Source organism: Theileria equi, chromosome 1 (genome assembly GCF_000342415.1).
Source record: "Theileria equi strain WA chromosome 1, complete sequence".
NCBI classification, from domain to species: domain Eukaryota; phylum Apicomplexa; class Aconoidasida; order Piroplasmida; family Theileriidae; genus Theileria; species Theileria equi.
The window spans coordinates 3,451,545-3,469,553 of record NC_021366.1 but is presented as its reverse complement, the minus strand read 5'-3'; the positions used below and the strand labels follow the sequence as shown (position 1 = coordinate 3,469,553).

Genomic DNA, 18,009 nt, shown 5'->3' with positions numbered 1-18,009 from the left:
ACGTAAAAAAGAAGATTAAGAGGTTGTGTGGATGAGAGATTAAAATGGAAAATCCACATTGTTGTGATTAATCAGCCATAGTGTGTATCCCTCCACTATTTACTCCTATTCTTACACATCTCACATGTTTGAACTTCCATAGTGTTAATTTGTATGTTTTATGTACTTAACCATGAAATTCAGGGGAAATTGGTTACAATGGCGGGAACTAATGCGATAATATCCCCGGTAATGAGGATGGACGGGTAGCCAATGATTCTCGAGTAAATGAAATAGCTATTCACTTATTCAGTTTGTATGAGGGTCCTTATTAAGTGGAAACAACTCAAAAATTGTTTTGAATAGTTTCTCCTGTAGTTCCTTGAGGATGAGATAATCAGAATCTTGTACATTTATGCTCATAAAGATAGGCATTCCATATCTCTTTGCTAAAAGGCCTTGATTTCATATAAGAAAATTACCTAGAGCCTTGGAGATGTCTAATGATAATGAATCCAGTTCACCGATCAGCGTGGTCCCAGTAGAATCTTCATCCTACACATTAAAAGAATCAAGCACTATATTAATGTAAAAACCTTTATATTCTTCAGAGGAAAAGCACATTGTAGGTCATTATACGATAGGTTCTCATCTCCTACCCAGAAATAAATGCCTTTGGCAAACTTTATCGCGACAAGTTTGAGATAAATATCAGACACCGTTAGGTTCCTGGTCTCTACTTCCATAATTTAAATAACTATGATGGAATTGCCTCCCATCAATGTCGTGATTCCATTCCTCACAATTCATTTTACACATTTCGTGCCTCACCGTACAATATGGAGATTAATACATAAATGATTTGTTTTCTGATCGTTTTAGTGCATATATATTTTGATGCTGCTCATACTGTGATATGGAAGCCAGCTGCAAGCTTCGTAAATACGAATTCAATAGGCACTAGCATTTCTAGAGATAGAAGGGTACTCTTCTCAGAAGGAAAAGATACACACTACCATGAACATGTACCTGTGCTGCTGCAGGAATCTATGGACTTATTGGTTACAAATCCAAAAGGCTTATATTTGGACGTTACCTTAGGATATGGAGGACATGCCGAGGAAATCTTGAAGCGTACAGAACCAAAGGTTGCATACTAAACTTGTTTATGTTATGTGTAGGGGCGTCTGGTAGCAATAGATAGAGACCCTGAGGCGATTTATCACACTAAGAGAAGATTGGAAGACTATATTCGTGAATCAAGATTCTTCCCAGTGATTGGAAAATTTAGTGATTTGTTGGACTTGCTAAAGTTCCACAAGTTACCTATGAACGATTATTCCGGGTATGTTTATTCACAAGTACACGGAAAAAATCCACAGAATTATAGCTGATTTGGGCACATCAACCCATCAACTAGAAAATGCAATTAGAGGCTTTAGCTATCTAAATGATGGGCCTTTAGATATGAGGATGTCTAGTCCTCTCAATGATCCATTTATCAGTGAAAAGAGTGTACTTCCTCTATCATCATCTATAAATTCAGCCTTTTACGTTCGTTTACCCGTAATTCATCATCATTTCCAGCTTATAAATAAGGCAGGCGAAGCTACACTTAGGAGAATATTCCAAGATTTTGGTGAGGAGCCAAGAGGGCCTTCCATAGCAAAGAAAATAGTAGAGGTACTGCATAAGTGTAACCATATGTGAGTACAGAGACGTCATAACACAGTTATAGACACTACAGCCAAATTGAGAGATATTATAACCAGTAGTTTACCAGCAGGGCACAAGGGAAAAATAAAGATTTTATCACGTATATTCCAGGTGAAATTTTTTTCCAATTTAAAGTTATTCTTTAGGCACTTAGAATACAAGTTAACGATGAATTAAACGAGTTAAGATCGTTTCTGGAAGTTGCTCCATCACTATTAAAAACGAATGGCCGTATTGTCATAATTTCTTACCACTCCCTTGAAGATCGTATAACTAAACGCTCTTTCATGGGTTTAAAGGATACTCAGATTGGGGGTAGATCATATAAAATCATTACTAAGAAATGTGTAACACCGACGAACGATGAAATTGACAAAAACGCGAGATCGAGATCAGCAAAGTTAAGGTGCATTGAAAAGGTTAAAATTATAAATTAGGCAATTCTATAGATGATGTGGATTCCAGAATCTGTATCCACTATATCGCTAATTTCATCGACTTTAAGTCTAAATGCAGCTTCTGTGAAGGGTTTTTGCATAGTAAACCTGTCAAAATAGCCTAGATCTCCACCGTTTTTTGCACTGGAGCATTCTGAAATATCCGTAGCTATTCTTTTGAACTCGTGCCCCAAATTTACTGCCTCCTTTAGCCTTACTAATATGTCAGCAATTTCTCGGTTCGCTTCATCCTTAGTCCTGAAAACCTTTTGGTTTGTTCTTCTATTTACAGGATTTCTGGATTCAGTATGCTTGAGCAATATATGTGCGCAACGAATCTTTTCTGAGCTGCTCATGTTTACATTATTATAAATATGGTAGAAACTACTTTATCTTCTACAGGGCGCCTGTTTTCTAGCCTTAACTCTGCCAGCATATCCAGACTTTGACTTTATATAATCTGTACCGTTTAATTTCCTTCTTCTTCTATCAGATAGGAAACGTACTGACGTTTGTATCCATTTAGACTCGAAAAGGCGCAAAAACATCAGGGTTAGATGTGTTCAAATCATTTCCACATATATTTTGTATATTCTGTTTAAAAATGATATTCGTCGACTGAATATATTGAAAGTGAGACTTACGGTGGTAGCCATAGGCAATGTGTGGTATTACATTTACAATTTCTTCAAATAGCTGAGGTTTTCTTAGATGTAAACTTTATTAACCTTGTAAATTATGTTTTTAAACGAATGATCTTATCATTGAGCTCCTTCAAAAGGTCTTATTCATTATGCCCTGAGGATTCTACCAATTTTGAGGGAGCTTCCTGGAGTTTAACAAGGAGATGGAACAAAGACCTACGACTTCTGATACTTATCTTATGGATAGGTTATTTGTAAGAGCCTTTTCAGAGTACTGGAAGCTGTTGTTTGATGACGGTGATTTGAGTCAGTACAAGACAATTGAACCTGAATTACAGGATGTTTATACTATAGGAATACACTACAAGGCTTCTCATACTGGTTTTTATAATAAGGATGATGCACATTCCATATACCCCAAAGACATAGAACATGTAAGAGAAAAGGATACTTTCCATAACAGTAAGTTATTCCATTTTATTGATGTAAACATTAAGGTCTTTTAACTAAAATCGAAGATGAAAGATTTAAGAAGTTACGAATAACAGCAGAATTGCAAGAAGCATTTGAATTGCTTGCAATTTGTTGTGAATCACTCAATTTGATATCACCAAACGAATTGATTGATGATATACATACGGAAAATATAAAGTACTTGATGTTACCGTATCTTATCTCACATGTTTTAATGGAAAAACCGGATATAAACAATAGATTCTTTGTTCTCAGACGTGTACAGGTAATCTACTTTTTTATTGGATTAAATGATTCAGGTTTATCTAAATCAGTTTATAAACAAGTTTTCGAGACTAGAAATAGCAGGTAGCAAGGGATCAAACACAGAGTATACTGAAAAAAGGCAGTATGGAACTGGAACAGAACGAAGCGAAAAAATACAAAGAGCCATATACGAAAGGGATTTGCTGAAATCAATTAAAACTATACTTGCATCCTTTTCTTCTGTAGATGAATTTTTTGAAAATGTAATCCTTCTTTCTCTTAAACAGATTTTTTAGGCAACATCGCATATCACGGACAAGGAAGAAACTGTTAGAGCTATTTTGATCGATTTTTTAAAACTGTTTGTCGTGTAGTATATACAAAGTTTTTTTAGATTTCATCTATATTCTATAAATCATCTTGAATCAATAAAAATGGTTTGTTTTGTCCCCTGGAATAACCAAAGTTAGGAACTCCCATTTACGGAAATGAGAGAAAAAAATAAAATCACGCCACATACACACGGTTTGAATATTTTGTTATGCAAAATTACTTTCAGAAACTGAGGATAATAAAACTAAGCCATGGTTCTTACACATTGATGCTAACTCCAAAGTATGTCACTCTGGTCCTCATATACTCGCTTTGTAGATTGATCCTTCAGTGATACAAATTTTATACAAACACATGGTTTTTCTGCCAGGACACAGTAAGTTCAATTTTAAATTCCTGAAATTACTCAGACCTTCCTACTATATCCTTGGATGAGTGTGCACGCATAGAAATGGAAATGGATGTGTAAGTATATTACAAGTTGAAAATTGCTCCAGAAAAACAATTGGGAAGGATGAAGTATGCATCAAGAGAAAAGAAAGCGGGGAGTCTCTGATTGACAAAGCGGAAGTGAATGTATATTTGAAAAAAAAATATTACTGCATTTATTATGTAGGACTCCGATGATGAGAGTGTGTGTACTGAAGATGAAGCTAAGTGGAGTGATTGGAAAGATGATCACCCAAAAGGAAGCGGAAATAAGCTAGCGAACATTGGTTGACTGTTGACTACAATGTTATAACATATCCATCCCACGCTGCCGTTACTGGAATCGACCTCTCTAATTTTGTAGGTTTACTCTTAAAATGGTTTTTAATTGTCATTCTGTAAAATATTTATTTCACGTGACAAAGGTACCTTGCATCGTGTTCTATCCTAGCCATGGTAAGAACGCTTGATAGTTTGCTGTCGCCGGCGTATTTCTGCAGTGTTAAAATTATATAATTACATACTTACGCTTGTAAAATGTGTCAAAATAAGACGTTTTGCATCTGTTTTAATTGCAAAATCCGCAGCTAGTGGGCTTGTTGAATGCCCATAGCTTTCTGTTATTTTATTTAAAAGCTTCCACCAGTCTTTATCTTCAGGATTTCTGATTTTTTCTTTTTCTGTGTTGTGTTCATCCCAATATTCATATATCTGGGAATAAATGCTATCAAGCATCTCAATTTTTGGTGTTTCAGATCGATTAGGTCCCTTAAATTTCAATTCATTGCTAAATCCAACAAGAATATTATTATATGCTAAACTCGTTTTCCTAAATGAAAATTCATTTTGCAGAAGTGAATTAATCCTAAGCAATAATGATGTGTGTTTTTTTAGTCTTTTAATCGGGGTTCCAAGTTTATTCAATTCCTTAATTAACTTCAATCTAGATATTAGATTCTTTATTTGTGACAACCAATTCAATTTCATGAATTTGTATTGTTTACAAATATATTCCGATCTAGTTTTATCTTGCTTTAGGACCTGCTTCTGCATATCGTTCGGATGAATTTTCGGGGCTTTTATAAATCCATCGATCAGTTCTTTAGTGCAATCAAGTTTTCCCAACATAGTAGAGAGATTTTTTGAAAGAAAAAGGTTTAAATTTGCCTTTGTATGGGAAAGGCAATTTATTCTAAGATCTAGACTTGAAGCAAAGTTGAACAATGCACCAACAACCCCTTTAGAGAATTCTACAGATTTATAGTCTCTAATAAGGCTTAATAGAATATTCGAAGTCGACGGAGTTGGGGAATTAATAGTAGCTTCGTGAATAAGTATAGTTGCATCTTTAGCAATTGGGATCATTTTATCGCTATTCGAAGAATCCTGACAAATAACAATCTTTCTTGGGACCTTCCCCAAATTAGAATCTTTGAACTTTTCTGTGATAACATATCCAACTGTAGGCATTTTATGATCCAATGGTGCAGCGTGTACAGTGCAAACTTCATCTTCAAAAACTTTTAGACAGCCAGATGTGTCTGGGACAAAAGTTTGACCTTTAATGTTATTTTCGCTCTTTTTATTGTTTCCATTTACTTCAAGTTCATAGACAATACAATCAAGATTCTCCATACATGAAGTTCTTTTATGAACTTCATGTATGAAATCTCTGATGCCAGTTGGTCCATAAACTTCCAAGGGAACATTTCTCCTCATGTAGAGGAACGCAAATAAACCCAAACAGTGATCACCGTGCAAATGTGTTATAAAAATTTTGTTAACATTGGTGGGATCATGATTAAGAATTTCCAAACCGTGTTTAATACCTTCTCCACAATCGAACAACCATATATAGGGGGATAGTTTTCTAAAAAATGCCATTGACGATGTTAAACGTGTGAGGGCTGGCATTTTAGATCCAGTACCAATAAACTTAATCATCCAATCAGTAAATACATGTTTATGGTATATGTTCAAGCGCTCTATATTTCGAGGATCCTGAAAAATTCTTGGTTCCATTACCTTCCCATACAAGTATTCGAAATAATTCTCTGCAGACAATCTCTCCTTTTGTTTTTTGTCACCTATGTTTATAAATTTGCCGATCAACTCATGTGCGACTGTACTGTAGGGAGTTATACTATTAGAAATAATACTTTCGATCGCCTTCAAAATTTGGCGTTCAAAAAAGTTTTTAATGCAGCCAAGGTTCTTAGACCGTTTACTACTGATTTCTGATTTGTAATTGTTAGCAATATTTTCGAACATGCTCTGTATAAGCTCTGGAGTTAATTGCTCCTTCAAATCCTTTTGAGGTTGACTTTCTTTTACATTATCAGATAATGTAGTTACAGTTTTAAAAATATCATCATATATGGCGATAATGTGATCATCTAATTTTCCCAATATATTTAAATAGTCCTGAAACTGATTTTTAGACCAGTTGCACGTTCTCAATTGTCCACGTGATATGCTTTGCCAAATGTCCCAATGAAAAAACGGTATCAACTTTTTAATCTCATCATATATACCAAGCTCGTTGAATATATCAGAGTATACCGTGATCAGAGTCTTGAATTTTGTGTAGAGAGCTAGGTTTCGCTCCGATGTTGTAGTACCTTTACTACCTTTAGACTTTTGATCGCATCTTTTTATACCTTTATGTTCTAAATGATCCCTACTTTCTAAATTTCCAAAGGATATATCGTGATAAACACTCTCCTGCTCTTTTATCTTCACAACTTCTGGAGCTTGGGAATGTTCATCAAGTCTTCTGGTCCTATTTATACTCTTCCTATGAAGTTTAGACCTCCTTATAACAGAATTTTTTCTTGCGATTGGTTTATTTCGATTCGGATTTGACGTTACGTATGTATTTACGGCTGAAGTGGTCAAGGAACGTCCATGTCGTCTATTGAATAGATTATAACCAACAAATCCCAGGTTTTCTCGGACAAAATGATTTTCTTGCAGACGAAATCTTGGCAAATTATGCGATAGAGCGGACGCTAGTGAAAATACTGCTATACTAAAAAATATAACATAATTCATAGATTAAAATCCATCCTAAATCGATACAGATAAATATAAGTCTACCGAATATTCCACAAATGACATAAAATGATGGGCTACGTGGCCACTCCAGTAACATCAATACCCGGCACGACAAGGTTGGAGATTAATTCACAACATTTAGGAGGAAGTACAGTCATAAAATGCAGATCAGTTCGCACTATATTTTAAAATTAAGCCAAGTGTACAACAAAAGGTTTGAAATACTATGAGAGAGAAGGATAGCATCTCTTCTTTCATCGGCCCAAATACCTATAAATTCTAAATCTTTGTTCAAATCTAACCCAAAGAAACAGATTTATGAGTGTGAGGTTTCTAGAATATTCTAGTCTGTCAGTCTTCTGATTGTACCTATCGATGTGTAAATCTGAAGGAGAAAATACCTTGGGATCCTGTGCCTTGGACACGGAACAATACCAAACAGCTAGAAATTATAATTTTTGGCTAAACGGATATACCTGAGGAAGCGATAGGATAAAGTTTATTAGCTGTGGAATGAAAATGAATGGCATAATCTTTGAAAAATTCCCAAGTATTGATATAACAGAGAAATATGTCCCCTATTGGCAAAATTTACGGAATGAAAAGGTACTAACCGCGAATAATGAGTACGTATTACCTACGAACAGCACGGCTGGGTACCAGTTATAGCAAAGAAGCGATATATTTATTGCTATAAATGGGAGAGTGAGGTAAAATGAAAACCGATGCTACATAAACTTAGGTTTTGAATTGTAAACAAACATGTTGAAGGATTATATCCGATTTGTTTTGCCTTAATGAACCCTTTATTATCTCCTGAAACCGGTGTAACTAATGCAAAGAGCTTACAATGCTGTTGTATATTAGTACAAAAAATGCCATTACCAACGATTGACCAATTTCTAAACCATTTATACCAGCGTAAATGTTTATGGAATTAGCACAAAACACCGTGAGAAATATCATGTAGATGTAGTATACATATCCTATATCGAGTTCCAAACTTCCAAAAACGGGTAAAATACTCGGTAATTTTACTACTGTACTTTCGGAATGTGCCAAACATAAAGGAAGTGATGCTAAATGTTTAATATTTAGAAGGATATGTATCCAACCTAGAATAGGAGTTATAATCTTACTCCACCAATTCAGTAGTAATACATCGTCAATAAACCCCTATATACTTTGTAAGTTTGTGATTTTTGTGGTACCAGCAGTGTCATCAATGTTATGGATACCAGTCCCGCATTGTATTTTAACAGCTAAAAGTAATGTATCATGTTGTCGAATGAGCAAATACCTCTTCACATTGACCTTTGTGCACAAGTTGTACGCAAATCATGCATATTATATATAATGCACATCCTAGTAACGCTCCAGGTTCAGGGATCTTGCGATGTGTGGAATCTCTATTCAAGTTTGAACTTATTAGTCCTATAAGTCGGAATCTTAGCGAGTGAATAACACACCTCTATTCTCCAATAGTTCCGATACCTGAAGTGTTCCAAAATGGTTGATAAAGGCGATTATTACGCAAAAGACTTGCAACAAGACAAAGTGTTTAGTATCTCCATTACAAAATATTAGTGTAGTTGTTGCGATTCCAGACGATATTCCAAATATCAGACTAAATAGTTTAAAGAAGTTCAATGAGGGTTTATAAATCAAGGAGCTCTGCTCCTTTGTGGATAACTGCATTGATTAGTGACTTTGCATTATAATTATAATGTCTAAGGGATTTAAAAGAATATATCACCATAAAAAATAGTTGTCCCCTACTGCAGTATATACGTTGAAGATACAATGGTAAATATCCACGAGTTTCCCCTGAGGAAATAAAATTCGATTAGATACCTAATATTCACTAAAGTGGGTACTTAATATGTACAAAAGGCCACCGTCTTGTTAGATGAATTCACTCTATCCAAAATATTTTACACATTCCTTGAATCCCCGGAATTTGTATCCCTAATCACGGAATGTTGAGGATTCCAACATAATATACCATTATTAAACCATAAACGCATTGATTCATACTAGAGATATATAGAATCTCTCGATTTTTATAAATATGCTTCAATTTTGGAAACGTGGAATACCAAGATGGTGTGTCCAGATAAGCAGAAACTTGTACTATAAATATTCCATAAAGTTAGCTTATTTCACGTAAATTTGATCATAAATGTGTAAATAAGGTCCGTAAATACTTATAAAGTAATGGAGCTGCAAAAAATGCGTTATATTGGGGTAAAAAGGAACTGTTTGCTACTTATTTCTGTATTTTTCATGGAAATTTATAACCTTCTTACAATAAACCCAGCAATAGAACATAGGATGCGCTGAAACGATATAGAAGATATGATACAAGATGCGATCTGAGCCGATACGTTCATAAAACATAAGGATTCCTGAAGACCAGATAAATTTAGTTAACGTACAGAAATATGGCCGCTTAGTTAAAATGATAAATCGGAATCATCCCGAAGGATTTCGGGCAGATGCACGGCACTTTTATTCCAACGATATTTTGGTTAAATGTGTGAATTCCAGTCTTCAAAATTCTAAAAATGGTCATACAAAATATGTTAAAGCTACCAATATCCTAATAGTTTAATTTGTAACACAAGTGTCCGTGTTTGCTTACCAAGAGGAATGGGGGTTTGTAGTTCGTGAACATCCTGTTTTCTTACTTCGTTTTGCGCCAAGCATTTCATGTACAATTTACTTGAGTATTTTTAGTTATGTCTACATCAAATACCTACTTTGTCCAGGCTGATAGTCCTGGATTTTACTCTGTGCCCATACCGGGGTCTGAGGAAGATGGTATTGTTTCCCGTAATTCATTCACACTAATACTTGCAGGTTATAGTCCCATATATAAGAATACAAACTATGATACGATAACTGGTGCAAGCGATTTGGAAGATGTGGGAGACATAAAAACATCGTAAGTACACTTGATTCCGCTTTAAACCTCACTAAATAGGCGGGATCTGTTCCTGAAAGGTCTTAAAATGAATCCAGACGCCCCTTGCCTTGGTTCTAGAAAGAATCTCCCTGATGGATCACTGGGCGAATACGAGTTTAGAACATATAAGGAAGTGGAACACCTCTCAAAAGTAGTAGGAAGTTCTATTATTCAAATGAATCTAACCAAAGAACATTCTTCAGGAAAACCGGATATACCACCCTGCAGATTTGTTGGTTTATTTGTACCCAGCTGTGAAGAATGGATATTGTGCGAACAAGGTTCTTATGCCTATGGTCTTACCCTAGTACCTATATATCACACTATGGGACCAAATTCAATATTGTTCATTTTGAAGAATACCCAATTGGAGCTGCTTGTTTGTACTGTTGAAACTGCCGAAATAGTAGTTTCTGTTCTCGAATCGGAAACTGAGGAAATCTTCCTTAGTACCATTGTTCTCATACGTACAGGGGATATTCCAGATGGCTTGTTACAAAATAAATTTAAGATTAGATTTATTCTATGGTCTAGTTTACTGTCTCTAGATCATAATAAAATACTACCAGTGACTCCAGCTCCCTTGAATGCATTAAATTTGATATCTTATACATCTGGAACGACTGGCTTACCAAAGGGAGTTATGATTACACACAAGAATTTTATTGATACAGTAGTAACAGCGCTTCATATGGTTTATCACGGTGGGTTGACTGGAGAATATTTCAATTGCCATTTAAGCTATTTGCCTATGGCGCATCTCTTTGAAAAGACGTTTTTGAACGCTGTTTTTTACTATGGTGGAAAGGTTGGACTATATTCCGGAGATGTCAAGAAAGTTCTAGATGATATTCAAACTCTTAAACCAACATTGTTTATTAGTGTTCCTAGATTGTTCCAGAGAATTCACGATAAGATTATATCTGGCATTTCTGAAAAACCATTCCCTATAAGATTTCTCTTTTATCGTGGACTTAACTACAAAATTCGTAAAATCAGAAGATCTGGAGTTTATACATCTTATATTTATGACAAGATCATATTTGACAAGGTGAAAAAACTGCTTGGAGGGAATATCCGTTGGATGTTTGTCGGCTCTTCGACTATGAGTCCCATTATAGTTGATCGCATTAAAGCGTTGTTTGGTGTTCCTCTACTTTGGGGTTATTCTCTAACTGAGTCTACGGCTGGGTCATTTGTTCAACATATCGGTGATACGGATTCATCCAATTGCGGCGGACCATTACCATCTATACATTTTAGGTTGAGATCGGTCCCTGAGCTGTCATACTTTGTCAATGAAAAGCCACCTCGTGGTGAATTATTGCTTAAGGGAAATGGTGTGACACCTGGCTATTTTAAAATGGATGATGTTACTAAGGATGTTATCAAGGATTCTTGGCTTCATACAGGCGATGTTGTAGAATTATTGGAAAACGGCAGTATTCGTGTAATAGATCGCATTAAACATTTGTTTAAACTGTCCCAAGGAGAATATGTGGCACCAGAATATGTTGAATCTATTATTAATTCAACTCCGCATATTGCTCAATCCTTTGTTTGTGGAAGATCAGATCAGGTAATTTGTAATTCTCCATATACATTGATTTAGGCCTTCCCTGTTGCTATAGTTGTCCCAGATGAGGAAGCATTAAAGAGTTGGATACATGCAAACTTTAAGGACATGACTTTTGATAGAATTTGCAAGACTAAGGAATTATATGACCTTATTTTCGAGGTTAGTTTCCCTATGTTTTTAAATCTTTGATGTAGGAAATCGCTAGTGCCTTTACTGAAAACAATCTCAAGGGTTTTGAAAAGGTTAAGGCCGTTTATTTGGAACATACTCTATTTTCGCTCGAGAATGACCTTCTTACGGTCACTTCCAAACTAAGACGTAGCAATTTGCAGAAAAAATATAAAGAAGAAATTGACAAAATGTACAGAACTATTAACCTTGCTAAAAAACAAACTGAACAGTAATGAAGTGACCCACAACACACTGTGTTGCTGGATTTTGACGCAAGAGTGTCATTTAACTTTTTCCGTTTAATTTTCACAATTTCCATCCTATTATGTCATCACCTGTTGCTTCAAAGAAGCGGAGGATCAGTCCTTTGGATTCCGGAACTAGCAACTCTGTCTCTCTTCCAGAAGGTACAAATTTTCCATTTTTTCATCGTTTAATATACAAACTGCTTCATTACAACTAACCATATTTTAGAGTTTGAAAATACCGCTGGAAAAGTCATTAAAGTTACATTAATTAACTTTCTAAACCATGCACATTTGACGATCAATTGCTCGCCTAATTTAAATCTGATTTTTGGAAGAAATGGACGTAAGTAACATTTAAATAAACTAACTAAGTGATTGTTTAGAAGGGAAGAGTGCCATTGTCCAAGGTATCGCACTTTGTTTCGGTGGATCCGGGCATTCCGTCGGTAGAGATGCCAATTTAAACCATTATATCAAGGACTATCACCTACAAAACGGTCCAAAGTTGGTAATTCACGTGGATGTGTACACCAATGCCATAGTTTTGCTAGAGTCGAATTGCAATTATCGAATCAAGGGATGAATAGTTACCAACCAGAAACTTATGGAGATGTTATAATCTTGACAAGGTAATGTATATCTAGATCACACAATTACACAGAACAATTTACAAGAATAGCTCTTGCTATGCCATATCCGGTTTGATGTCAAAAAAGAATAATATCGACCGGAGAACATTGGCCCAGTATCTTAGGCATGTCAAGATAAATGTGTCTAATCCTACGACATATATGGATCAGGAGATGTGCAAATCATTCTTTTTTCAGTCTAGTGCTCACAGTTTTTACAAATACTACAGCGCGGCAGCTGGACTGGATGTAAGTTTAAATATGAGATTAACAGTAATAATAGCAAATGGAGGAAAAAATCAATGCAGAAAAGAATAATCTAGAAGTCTGTAAAGCGGAACTAAAAATAAGAAAACGGGTCTTGCAACCAGATAGGGAAAATATCGAAAATTTATCAAAGCAAATAATAAGCTTGGAAGAAAACCTAAAGGAGCTAAAACAAGCTAAGGAAAGCTATAGATTAGCTCTCTACAAAGTTGAAAAGGACAAGTATAATGTAGCGAAGGAAAGGTATGATAAGTTTGTAGAGAACGATCCAAGAAATGAGATAAAGGAATTGGAAGACCAAATAACTTCATTGACAGACCTTAGTTTAACCGTTAAATCACAAATCCAAGAACTCATTGATCAGTCAACAGAGCACAAAGACAAGATTAGAAATATTTCTGACAATCTTTCTGTATCTGAAGAATCAATAAATGAGTTTGTTCATGCATTTTTATTATTTGTCACACACAGGATCAAATCATCAATGTTGGCTCTCCATTCTAACATATCGCAAATTGAAATACAACTTAACAAGATGGATAGTGAAGATAAGCCAGCTGAGCCCGAAACAAAAAGAGAAATTGTTCAACTAAAGGAAGAACTGGAAAATGTTACAAAAGAATATGATCAATTACATAATAGGCATCAATCCCTGTTTTCTGAGTTGTCAAATCTTGAAAAACAAAAACTAGGAATAGAGAATCAAATGAGTGAGGTACAGGCTGACTTAGATGAATTAAAACGTGAAAACGATGTGATTTTACAATCTTTAAATACCAATGATCGTATAGAAACTAATAGAAAATTTTTATATAAATACGATCCATCATCAGTAAGAAGGGCAATTAGCAAGGCAAAATCATCAAAAGTATTTATTCATGAACCTATAGGTCCTATAGGTGAGTACTTAAAAACAATTCCAACTGTACCATCCTGGAAAGTACTACCCATAATCGAGCGTCACTTGAAACGAGTTATTCTTGTATGGTTGGTTGCTACAGAAACCGACAGGGCTGCTCTAGAAAAAATACTTGTGAGTGAAGGTTGCGATCCAAACAATGTAAAAATAATGAAAACCAGTTTTTTCCATACAAACTTGGATTTATCATCAAATGTAGAAAAAGAATTAGCTAAGAGCAAGTTCCAGTCTGTACTATATAAATACTTGGCAGTAAATGAGATACCTCAGGTGCTTTTAAATATTATGATTGAATTATTCAACATTTCCAAAACTGCAATATGCAAGGACGAAAAGGAGCTATTCGATGTACTAAATAATAATGGATTAAATATAACTGCAGCATACACTCTTAATAACGCTGATTTTGGGAAACGTGTCAATGGATCCTTGTTTTTTTCCCCTTCTTATGATAGGAATCCGCATGTTTATCGCTATGTACGTTATTCTGGCGGTGCTAAGATGGATCACACCAATGAATTCAATGAAAGACTTGCCCAAGGTAGAGAACGAGAAAATGTGCTTAGGACATCATCAAGAGAGATAACAAAGAAACTTAAAAATAACACTACCCAAATTTTGGTTCTTAAATCGAAAATTAATACAATAAAAAATGAAAAGACGAATCTTCTAAAGACTAAAACCCGATTGGAATCTGATTTAAGTAATGAAATCATAATAGACAGTATGACTTTGTTGAATTCTGTAAGTTTGATTCTACAAATAAAGAAATATTTAGAACAATAAATATAATAATTCAAATACTATAAAGGAGAAATATACTGAACAATTAGCTGATCTGAACAAGAAAATGGAAGATTATGAGAATCAACTTACAAGTGTATTTAATGATAAAAAACGCCATGAATCAGCTATGAAAGAAACACAAATCGGGTTGAATACTATATTGAAGCAAATTTCTGAGAAGAAGATTGAATTTCAAAACACACAAAACCAAATTAATTCCAATAAATCAAAAATCCGAAAGCTCTCTGAGAACATCAGAAAATATAACAGTATTCTTGATGACCATTTGAAAGAAATAAAGGAATTATCTCAACGCATAAATAAATATGAGCATGAATTCAATGAGGATGGAATAGAGTACACTGACAATGTACCGACTAAAAAGCCGGAAGAATATTTACGAATCGTAGATTCAAGTAGGCTTGTAGTTGCTAACCTGGCAAAAGGTTCTGACGGTGTAGAACAGCATCTTTCAGAATTAAAGGATAAACGTTTATCGGCAGAGGAATCCCTACGTGATAAGGAACTAAGACTGCAGGAAACTCAAAAGAACTATTCTGACCAAAAAATTAATTATACCAATAGGTGCAAACGTTTTGACGAATATCGATCCAGAATGGAGCAACTAGCCAAAGTTGTTTTTAAGCGTACTCTGGAGATGGTATGTGGCTACGATGGAAGCTTGATATTTAACGATGTTAACCGCACATTGGATATACACATTCATAATAAACAACAATCTTACAGCAAGGCACATGTCGCCAGAGATTTAAAGGTAACTTTTTTCACTTTCCAGAACGATTTTTAGACGCTAAGTGGAGGGGAGCAGTCATCAATTCAGCTTTCCATGATACACAGTTTGGCTTCTCTAGCATTCTCTCCGATACACTTATTTGATGAAATTGATGTATATATGGATGAAAGTACAAGAAGTAAAAATATAAACGCAATTATACAGTTTGCGTCTAACAATAGGGATCGTCAGTTATTTTTACTAACTCCACATATGGAATTTGCAAAACACATTGCAGGTACGTTTCAACTCCCGAGATACAGCGAAATATAGAAATGTATCCTGATATAACTAAAATATTTAACGTATCTAAACAGCAAAATTAAAATGTTAATTGTTAAACTTATTATTTTTGCTACCTTTTGGTCTACCTCGCTTTTTATATTTTGTATTCTCCGTATCTTCATCCTCATTTCCCGCATGCGGATAATCTGTAACTCCTACTTTTGGTACATTGTAATTATCTGGATAAATCTGCATTTCCGAAGGTTTGTAGTTTTGGAAACTTGGTATAGGAATGGACAAAAAGTCGTATGGGTTAAATGATATTTGGTTATAAGATACTCCAGACGAGGGCGGTGTTAACACATGTGATGGACTACTTATTCCGCTAGTACCATTCTTATTGTAGTCATAATCACGAAAAAAGTCACCACATGTTTCTCCATAAGATGTAATTAGTGGGAGGTCGCTTGCTTCATATCTAGTATTTTCATAGTCGAATATTGGATATCCACCAATAATATTCGGATCATGTCGCTTTTGCATGGATTTAAATTTTTGAGAATAATCTTCATTGTCCGTTGATGTAATGCTTAAATAAAGCGAAAGTAACTTTAGCTTTGCCAAAAACCCTAGGGCGATTATGCCATAAAAATATTTGAAATTTTCAAATTCTATGTTATCCATTCTGTTTGAGTTCTAAAAACATTTGTATCAGTATTTGAAAAGTTTAAAATGCATATAATGAAACGTACTCTCAATTTATTAGAAGTATATTGAAGTTGCTTTGGAATTAATGGTAATACATGATCAATGTGTTCCCTCTTCACAAGATGCAAGAATGCCTCTTCACATTTTGCCTGAAATTCTACTGCTCCATTAATCCAATTTTCAACAAATGTGCCATCTACAGTACTGTTAAATCAAATATTATGAACATACCTTCTCGTGGGATTATCATCTCCTTCAGCCATGTTAAATGACATAGTAACGGGTATAATATATTATCTACTTGTATGTCTCCAAAACAGTTTGGAGGTATTTTTATTTTATTTATATTACTTATAATTTCCCTCTTTCTTAATTCTATATATTTTCTTTCATTGTAAGGATTTATGTTATTACTTGACAATAAGAATGGTCCTAGGTTGTTACTATAGTTTTGAACGAATTCATCCATGTCATTAACATTATCATAAGATTTTATACCATTATGTTCACTTTCCGCTAATATTACGGATTTACCACTATGTTGAGAAGAATGACTAATGTTGCTATCGTCTACAGGTTTATTATCTTCCATCATTAATTCGAGGATTAAGTAGCGAATTGCCCATATAATTTGTTTAAGCCAGTTTTCAAATAAACATTAAATACAAATGTTAGTTAACGCTATCTGTTATGAAATAATTTGCGGCAGCCAGCTAGCTACTTGCAAGAAGTAGCATTCTCTGTCAACCAACTGATATACACGTGTAACTTATTTTCATGCGTAACATGAGTACAGTGTCCTTAATGCAGAATTCCTCTGTTATCTTGCATTGTTATTTCCGCAATACTAATGAACGACCCTTTACTCATTCTATTTATCTTTAGAATATGTATTTATACAAGTCACCATACATTATATTTATAAGTAAACAGTAAAATATCTCCTTCATTTTCGTGGTTGGAAGAAATTGTTTTACTTGCAAATATGGATTAGGATAGAACATCACAGGATTACTATAATAGAGTAGTTCCAGATTTTACTGTATTAACATCGTTGAAAAAGGATGTTGACGCAGAATCAGGGTGGTATGCATGCATTTGGAATTGTGGCATACAGCCAAAAGTCCTTAGATACCATAGGAAACTCTTTCATAGACTAGAGTATCACAAGAAACATAAGTAGACAAAATGAATATATTTGTTAAGATTTCGCAAAAATGACTGGTTTAGTAGTCATTTTTGACAATATAGAAAAAGCTCCATGGCGGGGAATCGAACCCCGGTCACCTGCGTGACAGGCAGGGATACTCACCTCTATACTACCACGGATCACGACACTGCACTAATTATTTCGATTAAAAGATTTTCCTAAGGTAGGGAATGCATAATTTTAGGAATAGG

General features: G+C 34.7%; 9 protein-coding genes and 1 non-coding gene across 10 annotated transcripts, besides 3 other annotated features; 4 read left to right on the top strand and 6 right to left on the bottom strand.

Moving 5' to 3' along the window:
- Positions 1-288: 288 nt before the first annotated feature.
- BEWA_033620 (hypothetical protein) lies at positions 289-725 on the bottom strand (the record flags this gene model as incomplete). Its single annotated transcript, XM_004830116.1, has 3 exons — positions 289-428; positions 462-534; positions 576-725. The coding sequence occupies 3 exons, from the start codon at positions 723-725 to the stop codon at positions 289-291; spliced, it is 363 nt and encodes a 120-aa protein (XP_004830173.1).
- Positions 726-834: 109 nt separating this feature from the next.
- Positions 835-2,132, top strand: BEWA_033610 (S-adenosyl-methyltransferase mraw, putative; the record flags this gene model as incomplete). Its single annotated transcript, XM_004830115.1, has 6 exons — positions 835-1,127; positions 1,161-1,324; positions 1,362-1,533; positions 1,567-1,662; positions 1,696-1,806; positions 1,842-2,132. The coding sequence occupies exons 1-6, from the start codon at positions 837-839 to the stop codon at positions 2,130-2,132; spliced, it is 1,125 nt and encodes a 374-aa protein (XP_004830172.1). The 5' UTR covers positions 835-836.
- BEWA_033600 (hypothetical protein) lies at positions 2,129-2,488 on the bottom strand (the record flags this gene model as incomplete). Its single annotated transcript, XM_004830114.1, has 1 exon — positions 2,129-2,488. The coding sequence occupies one exon, from the start codon at positions 2,486-2,488 to the stop codon at positions 2,129-2,131; it is 360 nt and encodes a 119-aa protein (XP_004830171.1).
- Positions 2,489-2,521: 33 nt separating this feature from the next.
- Positions 2,522-2,592: a sequence feature (Short protein (BEWA_033590, AFZ80504.1) was converted to a misc_feature.).
- Positions 2,593-2,638: 46 nt separating this feature from the next.
- Positions 2,639-2,654: a sequence feature (Short protein (BEWA_033590, AFZ80504.1) was converted to a misc_feature.).
- Positions 2,655-2,811: 157 nt separating this feature from the next.
- On the top strand, positions 2,812-4,550 carry BEWA_033580 (hypothetical protein; the record flags this gene model as incomplete). Its single annotated transcript, XM_004830112.1, has 11 exons — positions 2,812-3,238; positions 3,274-3,515; positions 3,550-3,759; positions 3,793-3,857; positions 3,891-3,933; positions 3,967-4,021; positions 4,056-4,111; positions 4,148-4,205; positions 4,240-4,294; positions 4,327-4,405; positions 4,446-4,550. The coding sequence occupies exons 1-11, from the start codon at positions 2,980-2,982 to the stop codon at positions 4,548-4,550; spliced, it is 1,227 nt and encodes a 408-aa protein (XP_004830169.1). The 5' UTR covers positions 2,812-2,979.
- Positions 4,531-7,312, bottom strand: BEWA_033570 (hypothetical protein; the record flags this gene model as incomplete). The annotated part of the gene is made up of 3 exons (XM_004830111.1): positions 4,531-4,654; positions 4,688-4,752; positions 4,787-7,312. 3 exons carry the CDS (start codon positions 7,310-7,312, stop codon positions 4,558-4,560), a joined length of 2,688 nt encoding a protein of 895 aa, XP_004830168.1. The 3' UTR covers positions 4,531-4,557.
- Positions 7,313-7,483: 171 nt separating this feature from the next.
- On the bottom strand, positions 7,484-9,013 carry BEWA_033560 (N-acetylglucosamine-1-phosphate, putative; the record flags this gene model as incomplete). Its single annotated transcript, XM_004830110.1, has 10 exons — positions 7,484-7,585; positions 7,618-7,684; positions 7,717-7,757; positions 7,792-7,893; positions 7,930-8,043; positions 8,165-8,394; positions 8,431-8,491; positions 8,527-8,577; positions 8,616-8,749; positions 8,785-9,013. The coding sequence occupies 10 exons, from the start codon at positions 9,011-9,013 to the stop codon at positions 7,484-7,486; spliced, it is 1,131 nt and encodes a 376-aa protein (XP_004830167.1).
- A 1,043-nt stretch (positions 9,014-10,056) lies between these two features.
- Positions 10,057-12,334, top strand: BEWA_033550 (long-chain fatty acid CoA ligase, putative; the record flags this gene model as incomplete). Its single annotated transcript, XM_004830109.1, has 5 exons — positions 10,057-10,138; positions 10,178-10,262; positions 10,302-11,862; positions 11,896-12,021; positions 12,057-12,334. 5 exons carry the CDS (start codon positions 10,057-10,059, stop codon positions 12,264-12,266), a joined length of 2,064 nt encoding a protein of 687 aa, XP_004830166.1. The 3' UTR covers positions 12,267-12,334.
- A 24-nt stretch (positions 12,335-12,358) lies between these two features.
- BEWA_033540 (hypothetical protein) lies at positions 12,359-16,001 on the top strand (the record flags this gene model as incomplete). The annotated part of the gene is made up of 9 exons (XM_004830108.1): positions 12,359-12,440; positions 12,508-12,624; positions 12,665-12,785; positions 12,824-12,910; positions 12,943-13,159; positions 13,194-14,840; positions 14,875-15,657; positions 15,691-15,913; positions 15,949-16,001. The coding sequence occupies 9 exons, from the start codon at positions 12,359-12,361 to the stop codon at positions 15,999-16,001; spliced, it is 3,330 nt and encodes a 1,109-aa protein (XP_004830165.1).
- A 4-nt stretch (positions 16,002-16,005) lies between these two features.
- Positions 16,006-17,200, bottom strand: BEWA_033530 (hypothetical protein; the record flags this gene model as incomplete). Its single annotated transcript, XM_004830107.1, has 3 exons — positions 16,006-16,596; positions 16,653-16,804; positions 16,840-17,200. The coding sequence occupies 3 exons, from the start codon at positions 17,198-17,200 to the stop codon at positions 16,006-16,008; spliced, it is 1,104 nt and encodes a 367-aa protein (XP_004830164.1).
- Positions 16,937-16,968: a sequence feature (AT_rich).
- Positions 17,201-17,865: 665 nt separating the features above from the next.
- Positions 17,866-17,937, bottom strand: BEWA_033520. The gene has a single exon. It is a non-coding gene; the product is annotated as a tRNA-Asp (tRNA).
- Positions 17,938-18,009: the final 72 nt, after the last annotated feature.